General features: G+C 33.5%; 3 protein-coding genes, 1 long non-coding RNA gene and 1 other non-coding gene across 7 annotated transcripts; 3 read left to right on the forward strand and 2 right to left on the reverse strand.

Moving 5' to 3' along the window:
• The first annotated feature begins 2,265 nt into the window (after window positions 1-2,265).
• LOC145035301 (PKS-NRPS hybrid synthetase cheA-like) lies at window positions 2,266-5,467 on the forward strand. Its single transcript, XM_078983868.1, has 5 exons — window positions 2,266-2,308; window positions 2,635-2,717; window positions 2,791-3,847; window positions 3,944-4,384; window positions 4,458-5,467. Exons 1-5 carry the CDS (start codon window positions 2,266-2,268, stop codon window positions 5,465-5,467), a joined length of 2,634 nt encoding a protein of 877 aa, XP_078839994.1.
• Window positions 5,468-6,237: 770 nt separating this feature from the next.
• LOC145033499 (uncharacterized) lies at window positions 6,238-7,177 on the forward strand. Its single transcript, XR_013677593.1, has 2 exons — window positions 6,238-6,504; window positions 6,874-7,177. It is a non-coding gene; the product is annotated as an uncharacterized LOC145033499 (long non-coding RNA).
• Window positions 7,178-7,593: 416 nt separating this feature from the next.
• LOC145034921 (adenylate kinase 4-like) lies at window positions 7,594-9,798 on the reverse strand. The gene is made up of 6 exons (XM_078983482.1): window positions 9,504-9,798; window positions 8,717-8,862; window positions 8,503-8,622; window positions 8,178-8,345; window positions 7,997-8,086; window positions 7,594-7,901 (listed from the first exon to the last, which is right to left on the reverse strand). Exons 1-6 carry the CDS (start codon window positions 9,613-9,615, stop codon window positions 7,800-7,802), a joined length of 738 nt encoding a protein of 245 aa, XP_078839608.1. The 5' UTR covers window positions 9,616-9,798; the 3' UTR covers window positions 7,594-7,799.
• Window positions 9,799-18,141: 8,343 nt separating this feature from the next.
• On the forward strand, window positions 18,142-22,614 carry LOC145034922 (uncharacterized). 3 transcript variants are annotated; one of them, XM_078983484.1, is made up of 10 exons: window positions 18,142-18,357; window positions 18,678-18,715; window positions 18,969-19,682; window positions 19,797-20,680; window positions 20,796-20,991; window positions 21,113-21,322; window positions 21,403-21,576; window positions 21,651-21,842; window positions 21,927-22,040; window positions 22,118-22,614. In XM_078983484.1, the coding sequence occupies exons 3-10, from the start codon at window positions 19,029-19,031 to the stop codon at window positions 22,463-22,465; spliced, it is 2,772 nt and encodes a 923-aa protein (XP_078839610.1). In that variant the 5' UTR covers window positions 18,142-18,357; window positions 18,678-18,715; window positions 18,969-19,028; the 3' UTR covers window positions 22,466-22,614. The 3 variants fall into 3 exon arrangements, with proteins under 3 accessions (XP_078839610.1, XP_078839609.1, XP_078839612.1); XM_078983483.1 differs by lacking the exon at window positions 18,678-18,715 and having other exon boundaries at window positions 18,143-18,357; XM_078983486.1 differs by lacking the exons at window positions 18,142-18,357; window positions 18,678-18,715 and having other exon boundaries at window positions 19,552-19,682; window positions 19,768-20,680.
• An 832-nt stretch (window positions 22,615-23,446) lies between these two features.
• TRNAK-CUU (transfer RNA lysine (anticodon CUU)) lies at window positions 23,447-23,519 on the reverse strand. Its single transcript has one exon. It is a non-coding gene; the product is annotated as a tRNA-Lys (tRNA).

The following is a 23,519-nucleotide window of genomic DNA, read 5'->3' on the forward strand; positions in this document are numbered from 1 at the left end:
TTTTGAAGAAAACATAATACGAGGTTTATAGGAAAGATAAGAAACATGGGCCTGAATCTTCTAGCTCTACTTCTCTGATGTGGCTGTGATGGTGCTCCACCACCAGTGTTGCAGTTGCGGTCTCTACTCACGATTATTGACAACGATTTCAACAATGTAATTTGGAACGTAGGTCAACTACTCACTATTCACTTGTGGTTTCCAGTCTAAGACACAAACAAAGGGGGAAGGGCGGTGATTATCGCGTCCACAAATTGATGATGACAACAAGCAGCTGACAGTGGTTGGGAGATGTAATCGAAATCGACGGCGCTAGGGTTTTAGGAGGTGGTGTCATCGCCGGGTTCGATGGGTGTTATATGATGCAGTGATAGTCGGAGCGACTGTATCGTGGAATCATTCAGAGAAACAAACTTCAAACAAATATGGTTACGATGATGCAATAATGATGATCATAAATTATGGACGAATGTAGTGGAAGTGAAGTTATATGATAACAAGGATTGAATTTTCCCTTTTTATTTTGGGTTGGAGTTGCTCTTCTTGTGAATGTAAGAGAGAAAGAGAAAGGGGTGGAGTGGAGTGGGGAAGAAGGGAATAAGGGTGGGGTTGTTGGAGAGAGAGAGAGAGAGAGAGACCCCTTTAAATTTATTTATTTTTTCTTTTTTTTTCCAAAAAAAAATAGAAAACTTCATAAATGGTCCCTGAGTGTTGAAATGACGAAAATACCCCTCACTTAACGGTAGAAAGCTGACGGAGTTAGGTAGAATGACCAAATTTTACAAGTTTTGAAACCACGGAGACGATCCGTAAGGTTTTTTGAACTTAAGGATTAAACTTGATATTTTCGAAAAGGGTCCTGCTAATTGGACCTTAGATTTTCTTAGAGGACCCCTCATTAATGACTTTTTAAGCATAAAATTCCGTACATTTATAATATCAATAACTTTTATGATTACTAAAAGTTAATTTTTTTTGAAACTCGTACTTATCATTTAATTCCTATAAACTTTTTATTTATTATATATTTTACTTTTTTATAATCAAATAATAATACAAACATATCAACGGTTTCTATATATTTTAATATTTATATAAACCAAAAAATAAAAATAAAATGATATTAAATATTTAAATGAAAACTAAGTATTATTATTATATCGTATTTGAAGTCACTTATTATTATGCTTACATATAAAAATGATTTTAATAAATTGCATTAAAAAACCAAAAATAAATTAAATTTTTTTGTTTACAATATTTTATTTTATATATTTGAAAAAAAAATATATGGTTATTTTAATACTTTTTTATAAAAATAATATTTTTTTTCTATAAACAAATCTTTATATTGAGTTATTTTATTATGTAATGATTAGTTTTATTTAAAGTAGAATATAAAATAATTATGAAGGTTTAATATTATGCAATGATAATTAATAAAAAAAATAATTATTTGGTAATGATTAGCTTATTTAAAAAAAGGGTCCTACTAATTGGACCCCAGATTTACTTATAAGACCTCCTGTAATTATGGTATAATTATGGTTGTTTAGTCAATTTTCAATACCTGGGAAATTAAACTTTGACTTTGAAAATTTAATATTTTCAGCATTTTTACACCATTGATATCTACAAATATCAAACATTGAAAACTGTATACTCTTAATTCCCTGATTAATTTTCAACTAATCCAACAACATCACATCTAATATAAAATCAAAACTCTGTAAACAAACAAAAACCAAACAAAAACAGCTTCTCATATTAACGAAAGGTAAAATGAAAATTAATGTAAATACATTTTAACGCCTCCAGTGGCTTCCCGTCGACCGGTGTTCTTCGATCGCCATTCTCTTTGCCGGAGAGAAGCCATCATTCCTTCGACCTCCATTCCTTCGCCGTCCACTGCCACTTCCTTTGACCGCCCACTAGCCTCGCATCTCACCACCGAACCCACTGGAAACAAAGCCATTTATCTTCCCTTCCTCTTCTGCATCGACAACCACTGCCGTCTTCCATTCCTCTTCTGCGGTCGAAGGTAGCCACCGGTCCGACCACCGGTGTTCCAGTCGTCATTCTCTTTGTCGGAGATGAATGTGTGAGAGAGAGAGAGAACGGAAAATGAAAGTGAGAGAGAGGGAGAGAGAAACCGTTTGGTGGTGGTAGTGGCTTCCCGTCGACCGGTGTTCTTCGACCGCCATTCTCTTTGCCGGAAAGAAGTCGTCATTCCTTCGACCTCCATTCCTTTGCCGTCCACTGCCGATGGAGCCACCGACGATGCTTCCTTGGGCTTATAATAGATTTAGTATTTTAGGATGAAAGATTTGGCTGTTGGCGGCCATATAATAGATTTAGTATTTTAGGGGTTTTTTTTTTTTAATTTATATGTTGGGCTTTTTTAAAAACAAAAATTGGGCTTTTTTTTTTTTTTTTTAATTTATATGAAAGATTTGGGCTTTTTTAAAAATAAAAATTGGTTTTTTCTTAAAAAAAAAAAAATCTTTTTATATAAAATTTATTTTAATAAACTGCATTAAAATTTTATAAAATATCTATTTTTATTTGCTTTTAATTTTTTATATTTTTTCAATATTTTAATTATTTATCTGATGTGTTTTTTTTTTTTTTTAGAGATGTTTAAGTTTTTAGGAATCAACTTGTCGGCTAGAGATAAAGATTTTTCTACAAAAACTTCGGCATTTTCCACCAGTCAGGTTATATAATTATATCAATTACGATGCTTTCAGATACAACATATATACTAACTCAATTGAAATTTGATTGCAGAAGTTCAAGTCTCGTGAGGAATTATTAGAGTGGACACAAAACACCGCACGTTCTTTAGGATATGTTATTGTTACTAGAAGATCAAAGGCATATGGGAACGGCTTTGTGCATACAGTCATACTTATATGTGATCGTGGTAGAGAGTATAAACCTAAAGAGTATACAAGTAGAGCATCTGGAAGCAAAAAGACTAATTGTCAATTTCAATTGGAAGGAAAGTATTCAAAAGAACATGATAAATGGACGCTAAGGGTAATATGTGATGAACATAATCATCCACCGGCACAACATATGGAAGGTCATCCATTTGCAAGACGGTTATCAGTCGATGAGACTCGTTTGGTGGCTAATTTAACAAGAAAGAACGTGGCGCCACGTGACATCCTGTCAGCATTGAAGGTTCAAAACGAAAACAATGTGTCAACAATTAAAACAATATACAATGCACAACAAAAGATTCGGATGCACGAGCAAGCAGGAAGAACTCCAATGCAGGTTCTTATGTCCCTTTTACACACCAATAATTATGTTTATGAGTTTACTACAGGCGATTCAAATGAGTTAGAAAATTTATTCTTCGTTCATCCAACGTCTTGGAAGATATGGCGTGCATTTCCACATGTGTTGATAATAGATGCCACGTATAAAACCAACAAATATAACAAGCCGTTGGTGCAAATTGTTGGTGTTACATCAACTCAAAAGACATTCTCTGTAGGCTTTGCCTTTATACATAGGGAAAAGGAGGCCAACTATACTTGGGTGTTAAATTGTCTAAATTCGACGCTTGATACATGTATGCACCCACGTGTAATAATCACAGACAGAGAGTTGGCACTCATCAAGGCATGTGAAACAATTTTTCCGGATGCTGCCCGATTACTTTGTAGATGGCATATTGAACAAAACATTTTGAAGCATTGCAATAAAAGTATCACGTTGGAAGATGATCGACGCTCTTTTAGATCATTATGGAACTTACTAATTGATTCTCCAACATTGATGGATTACACGAAAAACTACATGCGACTTCAATCAATGTTGATAAAATATCCACGTAAGCTTGTTTTTTAGCGATATTTCTAAATCATAACCTTCATATTATTATTTATTTACGTATTTGTTAACTATACTTCTAAATCACAACATCCAGGTGTTTTGAAATACATAGAAGATACTTGGTTGAACAACTACAAAGAAATGTTTGTATCTGTTTGGATTGATCAACATCTTAATTTTGGAAACAACACAACCAATAGAGTCGAGAGTGCACATGCCAATTTAAAGAGATTTTTGGACTCTGCAAGTTCTAATCTCGATAGATTTGTGCAACGAATTAATGAAATTGTGCAATCACAACTCACTTCAATCAGTGAAAGCTTTGAGAAAAGCTTAATTTTCCGATATAAGCATCATAATTTGTACTGCTTCGGGTTACTAAGAGGTTCTGTTTCAAACGAAGCTCTTGATATAATAGTAGGAGAGCTCCAAAGGTTAAATGTGTCAAAGTTAGACTCCTCAAATTGTGGTTGCAAACTCCGTACCAGTTGTGGGTTACCATGTGCTTGCATGCTTTCTGTTTACTTAAGCTCAGGTTAGTATGTTCAATTACAACATATATAAATTTTTAAATATTACAAAAATATTTATTTTGTATTTTAAAACAGGTGAAGAAATACCCTTGGATTTAATAGATATCTTTTGGAGAAAGCTTAGTATTTCTGATACGAAGCCTGAAAAAAAAGGCAATATTTGTTGCGACGATGAAGTTGAAAAGTATAAAGAAAATTTCAACAAGCAGACAGAAGCAGGAAAAAAATTTTATTTGAAAAAACTAAAAGAGATATACGATCCGCGCACAATTGATGTTGGAGAACCTACAGTTCAAAATAAGACCCGCGGACGGCCGAGTATGAAGAAACAACATAAAAAGAATGTCAACCCTCCAAATCAAGCTCCTCCTAGATGCAATGACTATACCACATCAGAGTTCATTGGGTTGGATTTAAATAAAGAACCTGAAAGGCATAATTATTCGTACGCCATTGACTTAAATGAAGAACCACGAATGCATGATCCATTCCTAATGAAGAGTATTCCTGATGTATTTCATGATTACATCGACAAGATACAAGATGTACTCGGTGATGGAAACTGTGGGTTTCGAGCGGTAGCTGTTAGTCTAGGGCACAGTGAAGACCAATGGCTATACATTAGGCAACAATTGCTTGAAGAGTTAGAAAGTCAATTTTATGCATACCAACAAGTTTTTACTGATGGGTTCAATGAGGTATACGAGTCTTTGTGTTGGTTCGAGTCACCTGCATATTTGCGACATTGGATGATTATGCCTTTGACTGGTTACTTGATTGCCAACAAGTTTGGTGTGATTGTTCATTGTCTAAGCCATGAACAATCTACAACCTGCTTCCCTCTTTGGAGAGGTCCTGAAGAGTTTCAATCTCACCGAAACATTATAGTGGTACTTGTAGGCAGACATTATATTTCGGTGTCTTTAAAAGGAAATTACCCAATGCCTCTAACCACAACATATTGGAATGCTCATAAAAGCTCGTCTGCATCTTTCTGGCAAACTATGTATTGGTCGCGTTTCGAATTATACAATCAACATAGGCCTCGTAGATCTGAAATACCTTGGATACATATCATGGATTAAGTATGAATGTAATTGAACTCTTTTGATATGTATTGCTTTCAAAATTTTGTTTTATTATTAGTATGTCATATTTGTAGTCTTTTGTTATAATATTTTTAAATAAAACAATTTTAATAAATTACATACAAATAACCTAAAAAATATATAAAAAATTATATTTAGCCTATTTTATTTTGCAAGTTTAATAACCTAAAAAATATATAAAAAATTATATTTTACCTATTTTATTTTGCAAGTTTAAAAAAAAATATAAAAAATTATATTTATCTATTTTATTTTGCAAGTTTAAAAAAATATATAAAAAGAAAAATTATATTTAACATATTTTATTTTGCAAGTTTTAAAAAAGATTATTAAAATACTTTAACTTAATAATTATACATAAAAGACACAAAATTATTATGTAATGATGATTATTAAAAGGTAATGATTAATATAATGATTTGTTTATTTAAGAAAAAAAAAAAGTAAGGTAATAATTAGAAAGGTCCTTTAAGACTAATAAAGGGTCTAATTAAATGGACCCTTTCGAAAACCGATCATTTTTTAAGTTTTGTCTAAAAAAATATATTAAATGCTACCATATGTTTTCTAAAATAACTTTCCCATTTTCAAGCATGACACACGTTAGCCTGAACTAAGCCAAATGACGTTGCAAGGGTTACGCATACGAAATGGTTGTTAAGTAAAATAAGGCCTGTTTTTTTTGTTGGTTTGACCAAAAAAATATATTTAAAAATAGAAACATACAACTTTTTACAAATAAACAATTTTACCCTTTTTTTTCATTTTAGATTTTACCCCCTCCCACTAATATTGTAAAAACTTCCTCAAAGTCAAACAGCGTATCTGTCTCTTCGATTCCCACGCCTAATCGTTTCTTCCATCCCCGACTTCATCCATCGCCGCCTTCGACTGCTCCACCGCTGGCTCGTTCATCCTCCGGCGTCGCCGCCTAATCCAGCACCGTCGGCTTGCTCTAACGTCCGTTGCTATTGCGAAAGTATTTCCTACACCATCGTGACTTGCTTCATCTGGTTTGTAAATTGAAAAATTCCCTCAAGTTGTTTGCGATTGTAATTGTGTTTGTTGTCTGATTTATGTAATTTTCAATTGTAAATATAACAAAACAATTTTTAATCGTTGTATATCACTCACGATAACACACTTGAGTTATTGATTTTATTTTGGGAGTCATTGGAAGTTCCATATAATGACACATAGAGAGCAAGTTTTAATGGTTCTTGTTTTCTCACAGAAAACAACTGTTAATTGTTCTTTTTTTTTCATTGATCATACCACTCACGATAACACACTTGAGTTATTGATTTTTTTTTCTTGCTTTGTCATTTTATTTTAATAATTGGCTTACTTGATTTCTGAATTTCTATGTTGTTATCTAACAGATAGCTTAATGGACTCAATTACTTCAATGCAACAAAGTGGAATCATCAATATTTGAGTTGGTGGAATCATTTTAGAGACACAGGAAAGTGGATGGCAAAAACAACTTAAAAGATTTAAACATATATCCATTGGATAAGTTTGATTTAGATGGTCCTTTTTGAGCCTTAATAATCGTCATTTTTTTAACGGTTAGTTTTTTTATATTTTTGATTTGAATGGCTATTTAGATTTCTAGTTGGATTGTTGTTTGATCATATTTTTTTAGTAAAAATTTGGTTATATAACTAAGTTTTATATTTTAAAGGTTATTATCTAGTGAAATATATACAGTTGTTTTTATATTTTTTAAGTTTATGCGTGACAAAAAAAATCTAGGGCAAAAAGTATATTTTTTTAGTGACAGGGATAAAAGGAATTTTTGCAAAATTCGATAAAATTGTAAAATTTAAATTTTGCAAAAAAAAAAAAAAAAAAAAAAAAAAAAAAAAAAAAACTATATATGAGAGAAATAAATATGTTTATATAGTTAAAGGTAAAGTGTAAAGTTTGGTAAAATAAATGAAAGGGTAAAATTGTATATTCATAAAAAAAATTAGTGGATGATAATACATGTATTATGTATGTATTTGCTAATGTGAAATCGTGGCATCTATGAGTCGTGTATTTTGTATTTGTGGTTTTCCATATTAGTATCAAAAACATAAATAACAAACGACAACTAGAAAAGAAATTGGCAATTTTATTACAACTTTATTCATTTCTGGTAAGGTTTTACTTTTACATATCTCAGCAACTCAACCACCATCAATATATCATGCTTGGAAAATTGAAAATTGTAGCATAAAGAGTTCAATGTTTAAGCCGATCCAATATCGTATCAGGTTAGATAACATCACAATAATCAAAAAGCAAGCGTCTTAATCCATTAAGACGACAAAACCTTCTGAACCTCAACAGTCACCTCCTTCGGGGGCTTCTCTGCAGGAAGCTTTGCAACCACACCCTTCTTGTTGTAATACTCTATAACCTGTAGTTCACACACAAAACCCAAATTTTAAATCTTCTCTTTTTCTAATAAATAAAAATAAATAAAATGTGGATGGGGTGGAACCCAACACTTACAGGCTCTGTTTGTTTGTGAAAAGCCTCCAGCCTCGATTTCAGAACTTGTGCAGTATCATCTTTCCTTTGCATTAAAGGCTCCCCTGTAACCTATAAGAAGAAGAAGAAGAAGAAGAAGAAGAAGAGACAATTTGATTCATATGGTGGAGGATATTTTATCAAATGTCTAAAATGCCCTTACATCATCAACACCAGGAGTCTTGGGAGGTGCAAACTTTGTGTGGTATGTCCTACCACTTGAAGCATGGATCCAACGCCCAGTGATTCTCTCCTCCAAGATGGAGTCATCAATTGCAAAATCAAGCACTTTATCAATCTTGCTTCCTTGCTTTTGAAGCATTTCATCAAGCTGTAAAAAAACAAATCAAGGGTAGAACTAGAAACAAACTTTATGCAGATACATATATCATTACCCATATAGGACTTGGTGCGGAAGAAGAAGAAGAAGAAACAACCTTATTTACATAATTGTATTGACTTATAAAAAGCAAAATGGATCAAGAAACCTTTTCAGCTTGTGCAACTGTCCTAGGAAACCCATCAAGAATGAATCCTTTTTGGCATGATGGTTTCTTCATTGCTTCATCAATGATCCCAACCACCAAGTCATCAGAAACAAGTTCTCCCTTTGAAATTTGCAGAAGAAAGGAGTCAAACAAATAATCCGAAATAGAAGTGACATTAAGTACATAACCATGGTGTCCATGTCTCTTAGCCTACCTTCTCCATGGTTTCCTTGGCTTTGATCCCGAGTGGGGTTTTAGCTGCAACAGCTGCTCTCAACATATCACCTGTTGCCAGGTGGCATAGGCAGAATTCATCCTTGATGATGGGGGATTGGGTACCTTTTCCAGACCCGGGTGGACCTACATTTCATTCATTTGCTTGTAAACATTTAATCAAACACTTGAAGGCAATACCCATCAGTCTCAAGAACATTACAAACCTCCAACTAAATCAAAACCAATCCATGTATTAAAAAAGGATCCATAAGGGTTACAGATTCACATTTAGTTCCAACTATACAGCTCTGGGATAACCCAATTCATAAGAACATTTACAGATATCAATTAGATCCCCATTTTGAGATCATACCCTAGTAAATTCTGCTTACGTTGTAACTTTAGCATCGCTTATTTGTAATACTTGTTATGGAATCTAAAGAAAGGATCAAGCTAACAATTGACATAAATTTTGAAGCCATGAAATCAAAAGTCAAGCATTTAAGGATTGGACGGATTATCCAAAATTTGTAGGCCTAAAAACATTCAGGATTTGAGCAGGCAAAAATCCACCAACAAAAAACAGCAACGGAATTAATACACCATATTTGATAATGCTAAATAGAGACTAACGAAGTTTGTGATTGGGATTAAAGCCTCAAAGTTTACCCTAATTCATGGAATCATTCACAGATCTCAATAATCAAAACCCCAAGTCCTCAAAATGGAACGATCAAGCGTAATTTCAAAGGAATCTCAACAGAAAAAGGGTTTAATTGTATTACCAATGAGGATGAGGCGCTTATCGGGTTTGGATGAGCACTTGAGTCGGCGAAGGAGTTCACTCATCATGTCCAACGAAGGTACATCTTCCAGGGAGATGCTGCTGCTCGCCATTTCTGCCTCTTTCTACGGTGATTTTAGCTGCGAAACGGATGGATTTTATGGTGGATTAGTGGGTGCACCCACCACTGAATAAAGTGAAAAATAGGAAAATAGGAAAGACGATGCAAGTTGAGATATAGAGATGAGGCGGAGGAAGAAGAAGGCGGGGTTTTCAAAGCTTCGATGAATGCAAATAAGCCACTCCTTTTGCTTTGCTTTATACCAAGACAAGATTGCACATGAAAAAATAGACAAAAGTGATTACGTTTGGATATGAATATGATAATGATAATCAATATAATAATAGTAACTAATAAGGTATGATAAAATATGGTTATTGATGTAGAAAGATATTTTTTGGATGTATTATAAATAGTTAAATACAAATAGTCTTGAAATAAAGCAATTAAAACATTTACATTGAAATAGAAAACAAAAAGCCAACAAGGTGCACATCTTTTTTCTTTCTTTTCGATTGTAAAGTTAATTCTTTTAAAAATATATCATCTTCAAGTCATGCAAGTTGTAAGTTTGTAACACCTTTCTTTTGGGTACAGGGTACTGACACTTTTACTAATTGATAAAATCCACTATCGGAATACATCGCTAAGTATCTGTCTTAACCATCCACTATCGGAATGATCATTTTGTAGTTTGCACAAACGTTTTAGTAAATTTTGATTATTTGAGTTATCAATATTTAAAATGACCAAAACAGAGATCAATGTGAAAAAAGAATTGATTATGGTTACTTCAAGTTGCAATAATCGTTGTAGTTTATATCAGGGTGATTATTTAAAAATATAAAGTCATAAAAATAATATGCTTATCCGAACATAAAAAAATTGGTTATGGTTACTTCAAGATGTAATAATCGTTTATCAATTTCAAAATACACATATAAACAAACCCTATGAATCATGATGAAGTTTTGTTAGCACTGATTAAGGGACGTGTAGGTGTAGCATAATTATATCGGCATATAATGTGTTTTTAAAAGAGGGACTAACTTATGAAGGCCCCATCCTTTTCGTGCTTACCAAAAAAAAAAAAAAAAACTCATATTGAAAATTCACATAAGATGTATGATAATAACTCACTGCACCATGCTACTGTTTTGAGATCATTTTCAAACAACTAATCGAACAATGTTAGATGCATTTTTATTCATCGACGATCACAGTGGCTGTTCCACCGCCTTTGCTCCGGTCATACTCCACCACCTTCCACTGCCCCACACCGCATTCCTTTCCTTCTCCTTGCAACTACTGCTTGCGACCCCACCCCTGACGACAAAACCTATTTCATCACTTCATCACCCTCCACAACCTTCCTCTCGTCATTTGCAACTCGCTACAACCCCCTCGACGACACTACCGCCAACAACATAGAGCGAATACGGGAGAAAACGATCGAAGCAAGAAAAACTCAGCAGTGGGGCTGCCACCCACTACCGACGCAAACCACCACCACCCACCGCTGCTACTACTATCGAAATCTTTTCCTCCGACCATTTGCCACCTTCCTCATCCCTATCTCGTCAATATCGCCGACCGAAACGCAAAAGAGGAGCAGCGGAGCTGCCACTGTGTGTCACCTATCACCACCCGCTACCATTTTTTTTGTTATTGCCACCGTGAGGACTTCGACTAGCTACCACATCCTGCCACTGTGAGTATTCGACCACCACCACCATTGTTTCCTTATATTTATTTTGTGGTTCTCGTATCTTAATCAGTCGACACAAGAGACCCAGATTATGGGTCGCGACTTTCTTGCGTGAAACCGAATCCAGGAAGAAGATGATCCTCGATGAGAGACGTGGGCATATTCGCGGAATTGGAAGGAAACCAAACATCAACAATAATTTATTTCCAAATGAACATACCGTTCCAAAGCTTCCACATCCCAATCTTCAGATAATCCTCAAGTTGCTGTATTATCCCAACAAATTCAAATCATGCAACAACAAATGCTACAAATGAACCAAATGTTTAATAACACCTTCGCGTCTTTCATTCCAAACTTCTAACCACAACCAATGTCACAATTCCAGTTTAATCCTAATATGGTTCCACAAAATAACCCCGAAACATCAAATGAACTCACGGATGATGATGATGATGATGATGATGATGTTGATGATGGTGGTGAGGAGGAGGAGGAAAAGAACTAGAATGATAATGACAACAATGTTTGTTAAAAAATTGTTTTTTTTTGTTTTTTTTTTTTTTGATGATGTTGATGATGGTGGTGATGATGATGATGATGATGAGAGGAGGAGAACTAGAATGATAATGACAACAGTGTTTGTTAAAAACTTTTTTTTTTTTTTTGTTATTTTGTTATGTAGTAGAGTTTGAATGGTATATTATGTTTATTACGTGTTTTAGGATTTTAATGGTATGTTATCTTATGTTTATATTATTCTGCAAATATCCATTTTGGATTTGTTTTAAATGGTATATATAAAAAAAATCAGTGGAAGATATTAAAAAAAATAATAAAAGGCTATAGAGACGACATGTCGTCGGTATAACTTTCCAACTGTAAAAATGGTTTTCACTTATCCAAACAACAAGTCATCTCTATAGCTCACACTTATCCAAACGACAAGTCGTCTCTATAAAATCATATTTTTACCGACGACAAGTCGTCTCTATAGGGTCCGAATAAAACTTTTTCTAATTTCCTCGAAAATCAATCCCGACGACCCTTTGCAGACAACATGTCGTCTGGACTGACTATGCTATACCAACGACACCTGTACCGACGACGTTTTCGACTTTTACCGACGACTTTTTACAGACCGCATGTCGTCGGTATAGGCTTTAGCGACGACAAGTCGTCTGAACAGAGCTCAAAATTATCGTCTGCATAGTGTAATATCCTTGTAGTGTTTTCAAAGCTTTCATTTGATTTAACTACATTCATCACCTCACTTAATTTCCAAACCCATATTAAGTACCCTATTTATTTAAAATAAATCATGAGCCCCTCCATGGAAGAGAGAGACCGTTTTATGTTTTAATTATTAAAATAAATAAATTAGTATTAAATTTAAAAAGAAATGAAAGAAAAATGGAAAATAAATACTTAAGACTATTACAATAATTTCACTATTTAGAATAATCAAAACTACAACAAAACTAGATCAAAATGACTATCAATCTAAAAAAGTCATGGGTTGAATTAAAACCCTCAAAAAATACATCTAAAAAAATCATGGGTTGAACTAAAACCATCAAAAAATACATAACACAAGGACCGTTTTTGCAATTTTGTGTAATAATAATCAGTTCCGTACACGCTAACACGTTACCGGTTTCATATCGGTTAAGTAAAAATTTTTAATTAGGATCGGTAAGTCGGGGCCAATTTTGCTAGGATTGGTTGAGGCACCCTAGTCAAGGCTCGGGACCAATTATACCCTTTCAGATGTCCGATTTTGCCCACTTCTATCCTCTACTAGTATTCTGTGAATTTTAGCCCACATTATATGTCAAATATATTTTATGTTACAAAATAGGCCCAAATTCTGTGAGTAGGCAACCCAAATCGCGTAGGCCTAAGCCATCAGAACTAGTAATGGATTAGTCACTGCTCTAATGATGTTGGTCATGACTCATGATTCATGAAGAGAGATAGGGAAATACACGACATAAACAAGAGAAGTGATGACCCAAAGCAAAGCTAATTACAACATTAGGCTGATTAATAAGTTGATAATCGAAATTCAATTTGAATTCATCCACTAAATCAATACCCTTTTCACGAAAAAAAAAAATCGTAAATTGTTTTTTTATTTGAGTTTTAAATAATATTATTCCAGGCCCAAAAAACAACTCAACAATTATTAGATTGCAAAACTCAAATATTTTGGTCAATAATTAATTTTTGAAGTTAAAGTTAACTGCAAATATGGACGTTGTACAAGTACTCTAATATTTTTTAAGATTTTTAAAACTAAATTGGTTTATTTAACAGCTATAATAAGGTATAACTACTTATAAAGTTATAAGCATTAAATCTTTGCAACATATTTTAAACGAAATATGCAATAATGAGTAATGTTTCATTAACTGAAATATAGTGGGCATTATTCGTGTCAGATGAATAAATTGGTAAAAAAAAAATTGTATAAATTGAAAAAAAAAAAACATTGAATAAATTGATATTTAATTGATAGTTATGACATTATTATATAAATGAGCATTTAATCGGTATCTTGTAACAGTTCCATGTTATAATGTTTCAATTTTTTTGGTCGTTCCAATAGTGAGACATTGTTGTATATTTTGTCTAGAAACAATTTGTTGCATTAATTTAAAACTTGTAAAACAATGTATAAAAAACATTTAACCCTTATTAGTTATTATAAACTTGGTTGACCATAAAATTAAACGGGTGTTTGTTTTAGAACAACTTATGTTTCTTAATTAACTACTTATTGAGGAAACTAATTAATAAATATAGGGTTATGGATCAGAAATTTAGAAAGGTGATTAGCCATTAGGGGAAATAGGTTGATGTATAATTGAAAAACTATTTTAGATTTTCACATTTCATGTTTGGTGATCGATTTCCTAATCCAATGAATTCCTAGTTAATTATTTTCTACAACTAGTTGTTACTTGCTAGTATAGTAAGAAAAACGTGAGAAGTTGGTTGCTATTACATTGTCCTTTATCTTTTTATAAGAGGAATTGTGTAGGGGTGAGCAAACCCGAACCAAAAAAACGAGAAACCGATAAAACCGAAACTGAAGTAAAACCGATGGTTAGGGTTTAAAATTTTTAAAAACCGAAAAGTCGGTTTCAGTTTTTGTCCAGAAACAGACCCATTCAAACCGAGAAACCGACCGATGAATGATCGGTTGTTTCGTAAAATTAAATGAAGCAGCTAATACAAATAGGCCAATAATATTTATCTGCGGTTGGTTTGACTTTTGAGGCTTAAGGAAAAACATTGAGAAACTACTATATATCAATTAATGAGCTATGATATATCTTTTAAAAATTGATATATAGGGCTGATACTTAGGCCTAAAAAATCAACTAATAATAAATACAAAATTTTAATGGCTTAAGAAAATCAACAAGAGATAGGTATGATAGCTTCAAGATAAATACAACAACGGTGGTCTACATATGGTTTGTGGTTTCCTTGAGCTTTTAGAAATGGATGAATGAGGAAAATTAATTGGCTTAGAAAATCGATAACAACAATTGCTTAAAAGTTTATTTGCAACAAGAAAAAAAAATGTTTATAATGTTGGGAGAGTCATCAAGAAAGAACTTTTAGGGTTAGAACCTATGAGTATATATTGAACCCAAGAAACCGAAAAACCGTCAAAACTGACTCCAGAATACGAGAAACTGAACAGAAACTGACATTATTGGGTTTCAACAACCAGAAACTGATCATTTTCGTGTTGGGTTCAGTTTGTGTCTAAAACCGATTCAAACCGACTCATGCACAACCCTAATATTGTGTTGCATATGATTATAAAAATATATATCGTTACAAGTCATCTAAAATATTTAAACATAACAAGTTAAAAGTTCGTATATATTAAAAAATCAATTTAAATAACTTTCAACGCCTTTTTTATGTAGCTAAAAGTTTACTCAATCAACCGACATGTAACCTAACCAATTAAAAATAGATAAGTTAAGCTGTCATAATAGAAAGAAAATCTAATGTGATGATTAAGACCTCAAAAAATCTCAAAGTAAAGCCTATATGATACAAATACAATGATGTATTATTTAAATACATATCTGGAAAAAGACAAGAACTGTTTTGGACCCTTGATGAACGTCGACCGATATAAAGTTGAATTACGATATTAAATGTATATTGTCATCATTAACAAATTATTTGCTCGGCATGTGACGAGTGGTTTCACACTTTCACTTCTTCTTGAATGAATTTGTATTTGTAATGTCATGTGTATGTGTTATAAAATTAGAATCATACCCTCTTTGTCGCCATACCCTCTTTGTCGCCACCTCCTACATCTGCTACCATAAAAACATGCACCTTCATTTGTAAAACGAGGGAGCCTCTTGATGAACACCATTCTTTTCACAAAAGAAACGTTTATTTCGATTTGTATTTTCAAATGATATTTTAAAATTTTGATAATAAGATTTAATCCATATTAATTGCTTACGATGTCAAATTTTTTGATAATGCAAGTATTCGAATTATTCCTTCAATTCATCTATCAAAATTTTATATTCTCAACATTCAAATATCATCTCTTAATTTTCAAACTCCTATGAGTATTGAAATTTCTCAATGTTTGTTGGTTGTTTATGACATCTCGATTTTGATAAAATACTAGCTTGGAGCTTTATCGAAAATGCTATTATGCTAACATGAGAACTGACAATCATTTCCCACATAAACCCATGGGCGTATGTATAAGGTTGGAAATTGGAAGGAGGGATGGAAATAGGGCGGGGTTGATCATCCTTGGCCCCATCCCCGAGTGTCTAACATTGTCCTCATTCTTATCCCTATCCCAAACGGATGCAGAGAATCAAATCCCCTCCCCTTTTTTATTTCGGACTTTTTCTCAGTTTATCCCCGACCCATCTCCAACCCATCTCAATCTATCAACATAATAAACTTAACTTACAAAATATATATATATATATATATATATATATATATATATATATATATATATATATATATATATATATATATATATATATATATATAAAGCAATCAAAACTAGATGCTATAATCATATTATGTTTACATCAATCATACAGTTTAGCAACATCAAAACGAAAAGTGAATATTTGGTATACAGATCGTCGAATAAAGTGACGCTTGACTACTTGGAAGGTATCCAATTGCATATCTTTAAAAATTAACTATTAGGAGTTGCTATATTAACATTACATCTTTGGGTGTATTTCACAAAAATAACTTGAAACTACAGTTTTTAGTTGTATAGAAAAGTATTCGTTCAAAAGTGGTTGAAAACTTTTAAAACATGTAAAATTACATAAAATGATTTATCTAAATTCACATCATTGATTTAAAAAAAAAAAAATTAAGTCATTTTGCAAAATTATTGTTAAGCTCTGCTTGAAGTAGTTTTAGAGTTCGAAGTTTTTTAATTTAGTTAAAAGTTAGAAGCTCATAACTCCAAACGGAGTTTTTTTTTCCCGAGTTTTTTCTTAAAAGCTAAAAGTAAATCTATAAGCTCCCAAAAATGCATGACGAACGTACCCCTTTAACAATTTAGTTGCATACCAAAGTTTTATAAAAGCCAAATAAACAAATTACATCATTCCAATCAACCAAAATAGGCTTTTATATATATATATATATATATATATATATATATATATATATATATATATATATATATATATATATATATATATATATATATATATATATGGCCGGAAAGGTGTTATAAACCCCTAAAATCAAGTTGTTTGAAAAATTGCATTAAACATTACAAGCTTTTAAAGAGGAAAAACTCCAATCAAATCAATTTAAAGTAAAGAACTTTGTGATGGGTTTACTAGACATCTATACACATAAATTAGGCAACGGAAGCATTTATAATAAACCCTAAATGCACATGCATCCTAAGATCTATATTTTACTATTATGATAACGTACTTTCAAAACTAGCATTATAAACTAAAGAAAATGATTGATTTACTAACCACTTAACAAAATTGAAATTTTCTTTTGAACACTTGAAGAAATCGAACTCCTTGTTACTTTTGGAACGACTAGCACCAAAGTAGAATGTTTCTAATGGCTCACACCAAAGAAGGCTAAAACCCCTAGAACTTTATAAAAGAGAGGAGAGAGGTTAAGAAATCCAATTTCTCAATCTAGAGGAGAGTAAAATCCCTTTGACCGACCTTCTAAAGAAAAACAAAACTTGGAAATGGGATTCTTGTTGTCAAGAATCGTACCAATAGTTGAAAGAGGCGATGATGTAAGAACCCATAATGAGAGTATCTGACAATTAGAAAATTTGAGTTGGATCAAGTCTAAATAGTAGTCATGTACAAGTGAATTCATAACGAAAACTTGTTACAATAGATCCTTGAAGGGCATGGTTTGTATAATTATATATATATATATACTTTGAAAATCGTATTCATAATAATCACTTGAGAGTCATTAAAATGGACCAAGGATGTCGAGAATTTCAACTGCATATAGAATGTTCTAGCCTTGGACCTAGAAGCCTCAAGACCGAGAAGCCTCTAAGCCGAGAGGTCCCTAGGCCGAGAAACCTCTCAACTGAAAACCCACTGTCCTCGGAACGAAAACCCCTTCCTCGCTACAAGAGTTCTCGGTTAGGACCGAGAACTTTAGAACTTGGTAGGGATGTCAAAGTATATATATATATATATATATATATATAAACTCAAACTCCTAATGTATATTTAATTTTCTTTAAATAAACCGAGATGTAACTATTGTATATACCCGTAAAAAGAATCTTTATTTTTTTACTATTACTGTTGATGGGATTGACGAGCCTTACGTCGTGTAGAGAAATGAGTTTTGAATGTTGAAGACTTTCTTTCTTATTTCTCTTTCTCCACCGCATCTTCATCTCACTCAACCAAACATCAAGCTGAAGTAAAGCATAAATCAGATTACAAATTCAGAAGAAAAAAAAAGTTCAAACAAGATTGCAGGAAAGGATTTGAAGGAACCACAAACAAAATCTTACAAAACCCATAATAAAATTTGGTAATTTTTCACCTGTCGTTCTAGTTTGTTGACGCCTTATTTCTGATGTTTAATTATGTTTCTGTATAGCTATTTCCTCCATTTGTGTTATCAGTTTGTTTGTTGGTTTTCATTTGTTTTCATTCGGTGATTAAGGTGGATCGATCGCCAATTCGCCATTATGTGGTCATACGGATGTGGATTTGATGCGTGTGTGTTCTGTTTTAATTACATTGCATGTATAGTTTAACTCTTTTGAGCTGAAATGAAGTTCATCTGTTTTGCTCTCAGTTTCTTATTCATTACTCCGATTTAATTTCATATTCCCGATGTATATGCAGATTTCAAATGGTTTTGCTAAAATTTTGTAATTATCGAGGTAAATGCTCAAAAATTAAACTTACTTTACCATAACGAACTTTTTCTCCCCCTTTCCAATTTGGTTTTGGCTTTATTTTCCCATCGCTTGCCGTTTTATAAAGATCCATACGCTCAAATTGGCAAAGATAATCCCTTCTTTCCGATGCATATCAAGTGTTTGCATATTTGCTTGAAATAAATGTTTACCTAATGTCCTAATCTATTTTCCGATTCTTATGCTTGTGATAGTGATTGGAATTTTGTTTTTGTAGATGCATTGTGATTTCTAACAACACCCCCCACAAAGGGCAATTTGAAAGAATCTTAAAACCATGGTTCTGGGGTTGAGGTCTAAGCACAGAAAAGATGGATCAATTCAAGTAAACTATCTTGTTCATGTACAAGAGATTAAGCCTTGGTCTTCACCAGTACAATTTCTCGATCCAAGTCAATGTCTATCACTCGTATGGGAAAATGGTGATCAAATGTCCGGATATCTTTCCCCCACTCTTATAGATTCCAAAATCGAGTTCAACCAATCTTTCATACTTCCATTAACCTTACGTAGAGATAAAAGGGATCGTGATAAGTTTCAAAAGAATTGTCTGGAGTTCCACTTGTATGAGCCTCGAAAAGATAAGCCAAATAAAGATCAACTTTTAGGGTCAGCTATAGTTAACCTTGGTGATTATGGGATCATTGAAAACATTTTGAGTGTTAGTGTCCCACTCAGCTCTAAAAAGAGTTCTAAATCTGTAGCACAACCGGTTTTGTTTCTTAATATACAATCAAATGACAAAGATGAGACTAATTCATCAAGTAAAAGTAGCTTATCAAAGCAATCATCACTGGAGAAGTTTGTGCAAGAGTCTGCTTCAGAAGTAACAAATGATGGTGATCTTGGAATCGCTTCTTTCACAGACGATGATGACGATGATGATGATGATGATGATGATTCTAAACATTCATCATACAAGAATGACAAGGTACCCTTGTGCACTATTTTTTTTCTTCCATTTCTATGCTTGATAAGATATCTTTATCAAACTGAAGTTGTTGCACTATTGCCAGTTCCATAAGTAACCGAGGTTGGAATGCAGGATTCCATGGAAGGCACGAAACAAGGTAATGGAAAGCACCCTGTTCTTCCCTTGGGAATGGAATCAACTTCAAAGCATCCTGAAAGGAGTATGACTTCAGTTAGAAAAGAACCTGCTTCTCCATTTCTTCAATCATCTTTTTCAACCATGGGTTCTCAAAATAAGACAGGAGAGCCCAAGACTCGCATGAGAATCTTGGAACCTAAAAATGGAAGCCATGGAGTTCAAGAAGATAAAGAAGGCAATCCACCTCCTGTTATTACCAATTCTGTTAGTAAAGTTGCATCTTTGAATGAAGAAAGTGGAAACTCTGAAGCTACTAAAGAAGATATGAGTGAACCAGAAGGTGGACAGGGTGAAGAGAAAAAGCAATTCTCAGAAGACAATCTTGTTGGCAAGTTTTTAGCTTCAAGAAAGCAAGATAAGTTAAGAAGCAACACTCTTGTGTCTAGTAGAAAACAACCTGGAGGACAAGGGCAAGGGCAAGGGCAGGGAAGTAATAAACTGAAGCATTTGAAGTCTGTTCAGATACCGAAATCTAGTGGGATTTCTGGAAATGGAATTCCTCCTGCTAGCCCAAATAGAGATAAAGATAAAGGTGTAAAGAGTGAGTTGAGTGGAGTTTCAAAAAGTGAAGAAAGGTCAAGAATAGAGATGCTTGAAGAAGAACTTAGGGAAACTGCAGCTATTGAGGCTGGACTTTATTCCATAGTGGCTGAACACGGGAGTTCCACTAACAAAGTACATGCTCCTGCTAGACGTCTCTCTAGATTCTATTTACATTCTTGCAAACAAAATTTACAAGAAAGAAGAGCAAATGCAGCTAAAGCTATCGTCTCTGGACTAGTTTTGGTTTCCAAATCATGTGGAAATGATGTTCCAAGGTTCGTGTTAATGGGAGTTATACTACAAACATCTAACCAACTTTTTTTTTTTTTTTTATTTAAAAAAAAAAAAAAAAGATAAAAATTTTAAGATTTGGTGTGCTTCATTCTGCAGGTTAACTTTCTGGTTGTCAAATTCAGTTATGTTGAGGGGGATTGTCTCCCAGAGTGTTGGAGATTCTCAGTCCAAAAACAAACATGGTTCAATCAAAGTATCCGATAACTGGCGGGACCCACAAACATTCATTGTTGCATTAGAAAAGGTTGAAGCTTGGATGTTTTCAAGAATCGTTGAGTCTGTTTGGTGGCAGGTAGAATTCACCTCAAAATTAGTTATTGAGTGTTTTATGTGATGTATTATGTTATATGTATAGCTCTTTTGGTCGACTCTGTCTGGTTTGACTTGACTTGACTTGACTTGACTATCTGCAGACTTTGACTCCACATATGCAAGCATCCTCCACAAAAATGATGGGTTTGAGTTCAAAGAAAACATCTGGAAGTAAAAACGGTTTGGGTAATCAACAAGGGAACTTATCTGTTGAGCTATGGAAGAAAGCTTTTAAAGATGCTTGTGAAAGACTATGTCCTACAAGAGCTGGAGGCCATGAATGCGGTTGCTTACCCATTTTGCCAAGATTGGTATGATTTTTAACTAACATTTACTTCAAAGAGGGGTAAAATCGTAATTTTTCACATTTCCAATGTTGGTTTGGTTTTAGGTGATGGAGCAGTTGGTGGGTAGACTAGATGTTGCAATGTTTAATGCAATTCTTCGTGAATCAGAAGAAGATATGCCTACAGATCCGTTATCAGATCCGATTGGTGACCTGTGGGTCCTACCTATTCCTGCTGGAAGATCAAGCTTTGGAGCTGGTGCTCAATTGAAAAATACAGTGAGTATAGTCCGTTTGACCTTGAAAGTCAAAGTTTAGACCTAACTATGAATGGTGTTTATGTATGTTACTAGATTGGGACATGGTCTAGATGGCTAACAGATCTGTTTGGTATTGAGGATAACGACTCTCATGAAGCAGAAAGTGATGATGTTGTTGATAACAAATTTGATACAAATTTTAAGGCTTTTCGATTACTTCATGCATTGAGTGACCTCATGATGCTTCCTTTCGAAATGCTTGGAGATAAGTCCATAAGGAAGGAGGTAATTAAATTTAAATTCATTTGATTTGATTATTTACTAAATTTTTATTCTAATGTCTTAATAGATTCTTTTTTTTTTTAAAAGGTTTGCCCGACATTTTCTACTCCATTGATCAGAAGGGTTGTTTGCAGTTTTGTGCCAGATGAGTTTTCTCCAAACCCAATTCCCAATTCCCTTATTGAGGTCCTTGATGTAGAGGTTGGTAATAATAATAATAATTTATGGCATTATTACGAATTTGCCCTTGTTCATTTCCTCAAATATTTTTTAAACAGATACAGGATGAGGAAATGGAGGCTTTTGATGGGTCCCACTCCCCGATACACTTCCCATGCATTGCAGCTTCATCGACTTATACACCACTTCCATCGCATTCACTTTCTGGTGTAATCAACATGGAAGGAACCCAATCTTTAAGGAGAAGCTCATCATCAGTGTCAGTGCTGAAGAAATCATACACAAGTGATGATGAGCTTGATGAGCTTGACTCACCTTTGACCTCAATCATTACAGACAGTTGTAGGGTTTCATCAGGCTCCAAAGGACTTCAGTGGGTCCCCAAGGGTGGAAGGAGTATCGCGAGATATCAACTCCTTCGTGAAGTATGGAAAGATGGTGAATAGATTGTGTTGTGACATTTTTTCTTTAAAGAGTTTAGTTAAGGATACTGCTTTGATCTTGTTTTTTTTTTTTGGTTATATAGCATGAGAGATGTTTGTATCAGAATAAGCTTTCTTCCATTTCTTTTGAAATACAATCCTTATTACCACTAGATACTCTTCTTTATTGTGTCACTACGTGCTTGTCCTAGCAGTAATGGAATCAACGAAATCATTGATGTATTTTTTTTTTTTTTTTTTTCATTTACAATAAGCCTTCAGTGTACTTCTAGGAGCAATGAAGTCGCATCAAAATTACATTTCAAAAGTCATTTTTAACTTAGGAACAGCATGTAGTGTAATTGAAAAATTACAAGTTCAGAAGCAAACTTTAAACCTGTTATTTTGAGTCATGACTTAAACGAATGGCATATATGGAAAGAGAATTGGGAAATTAACTCGTGGTCTTCAAGAAGAGAGAAGTTATACTCGACGTTCTCAAAAACTTTGAAGCCCTTCAATAGTTCCAATTAATCACGCTCATATCAGTTTCCCTTCCCCTGAGTAACACATTTCTCATGGTTGATTATGTTGCCAAAAAGAAGGGCAAATAAGGAATGACATATTATCACTTGGTGCTTATTAACGACCAAAATAAGGAATGTGGCAACAGGCAAAAGGGAAGACTGACATCACATAAAACAGTTAAAACTGTGAAATAGATTTGAACATGAGTGGGCCTGAAGTCACATCAAAATTACAACTGAAATTTACCCATGTACATATAATTTATTTTGCATTATTACCTCTATAATAACACATTTGACCAAAAACAAGAAGTTAAGTAGTAAAAATGTTGATCTAGAAGTAGATCTTTATAAAACTCTAAAACCTTAACTTCGTTTATAATTGTTATATCGAAGAGTATAGATACATTGCCACATAATTTGTTAATAGTAGTTTTGTCACTGAGCAAGCTGGCCTGAAAAAGCATAAAAATTTAAACGCCCACCGTGGGGCTCGAACCCACGACCACAAGGTTAAGAGCCTTGCGCTCTACCAACTGAGCTAGACGGGC

This window comes from Lactuca saligna, chromosome 3 (genome assembly GCF_052625555.1).
Source record: "Lactuca saligna cultivar CGN05327 chromosome 3, ASM5262555v1, whole genome shotgun sequence".
NCBI classification, from domain to species: domain Eukaryota; kingdom Viridiplantae; phylum Streptophyta; class Magnoliopsida; order Asterales; family Asteraceae; genus Lactuca; species Lactuca saligna.

Excerpts from the sequence above, each read along its gene's own strand:
- LOC145035301 (XM_078983868.1), top strand. The coding sequence starts at position 2,266 with ATGGAGCCACCGACGATGCTTCCTTGGGCTTATAATAGATTTA. Across the intron at positions 2,718-2,790 it reads CGGCATTTTCCACCAGTCAG|AAGTTCAAGTCTCGTGAGGA; the intron begins GTTATATAATTA and ends ATTTGATTGCAG. Across the intron at positions 3,848-3,943 it reads AATGTTGATAAAATATCCAC|GTGTTTTGAAATACATAGAA; the intron begins GTAAGCTTGTTT and ends CACAACATCCAG.
- LOC145034921 (XM_078983482.1), bottom strand. The coding sequence starts at position 9,615 with ATGGCGAGCAGCAGCATCTCCCTGGAAGATGTACCTTCGTTGGACATG. Across the intron at positions 8,346-8,502 it reads CAGTTGCACAAGCTGAAAAG|CTTGATGAAATGCTTCAAAA; the intron begins GTTTCTTGATCC and ends GTTTTTTTACAG. Across the intron at positions 8,087-8,177 it reads AGACTCCTGGTGTTGATGAT|GTTACAGGGGAGCCTTTAAT; the intron begins GTAAGGGCATTT and ends TTCTTCTTATAG.
- LOC145034922 (XM_078983484.1), top strand. The coding sequence starts at position 19,029 with ATGGTTCTGGGGTTGAGGTCTAAGCACAGAAAAGATGGATCAATTCAA. Across the intron at positions 20,681-20,795 it reads TGTGGAAATGATGTTCCAAG|GTTAACTTTCTGGTTGTCAA; the intron begins GTTCGTGTTAAT and ends TTCATTCTGCAG. Across the intron at positions 22,041-22,117 it reads TTGAGGTCCTTGATGTAGAG|ATACAGGATGAGGAAATGGA; the intron begins GTTGGTAATAAT and ends TTTTTTAAACAG.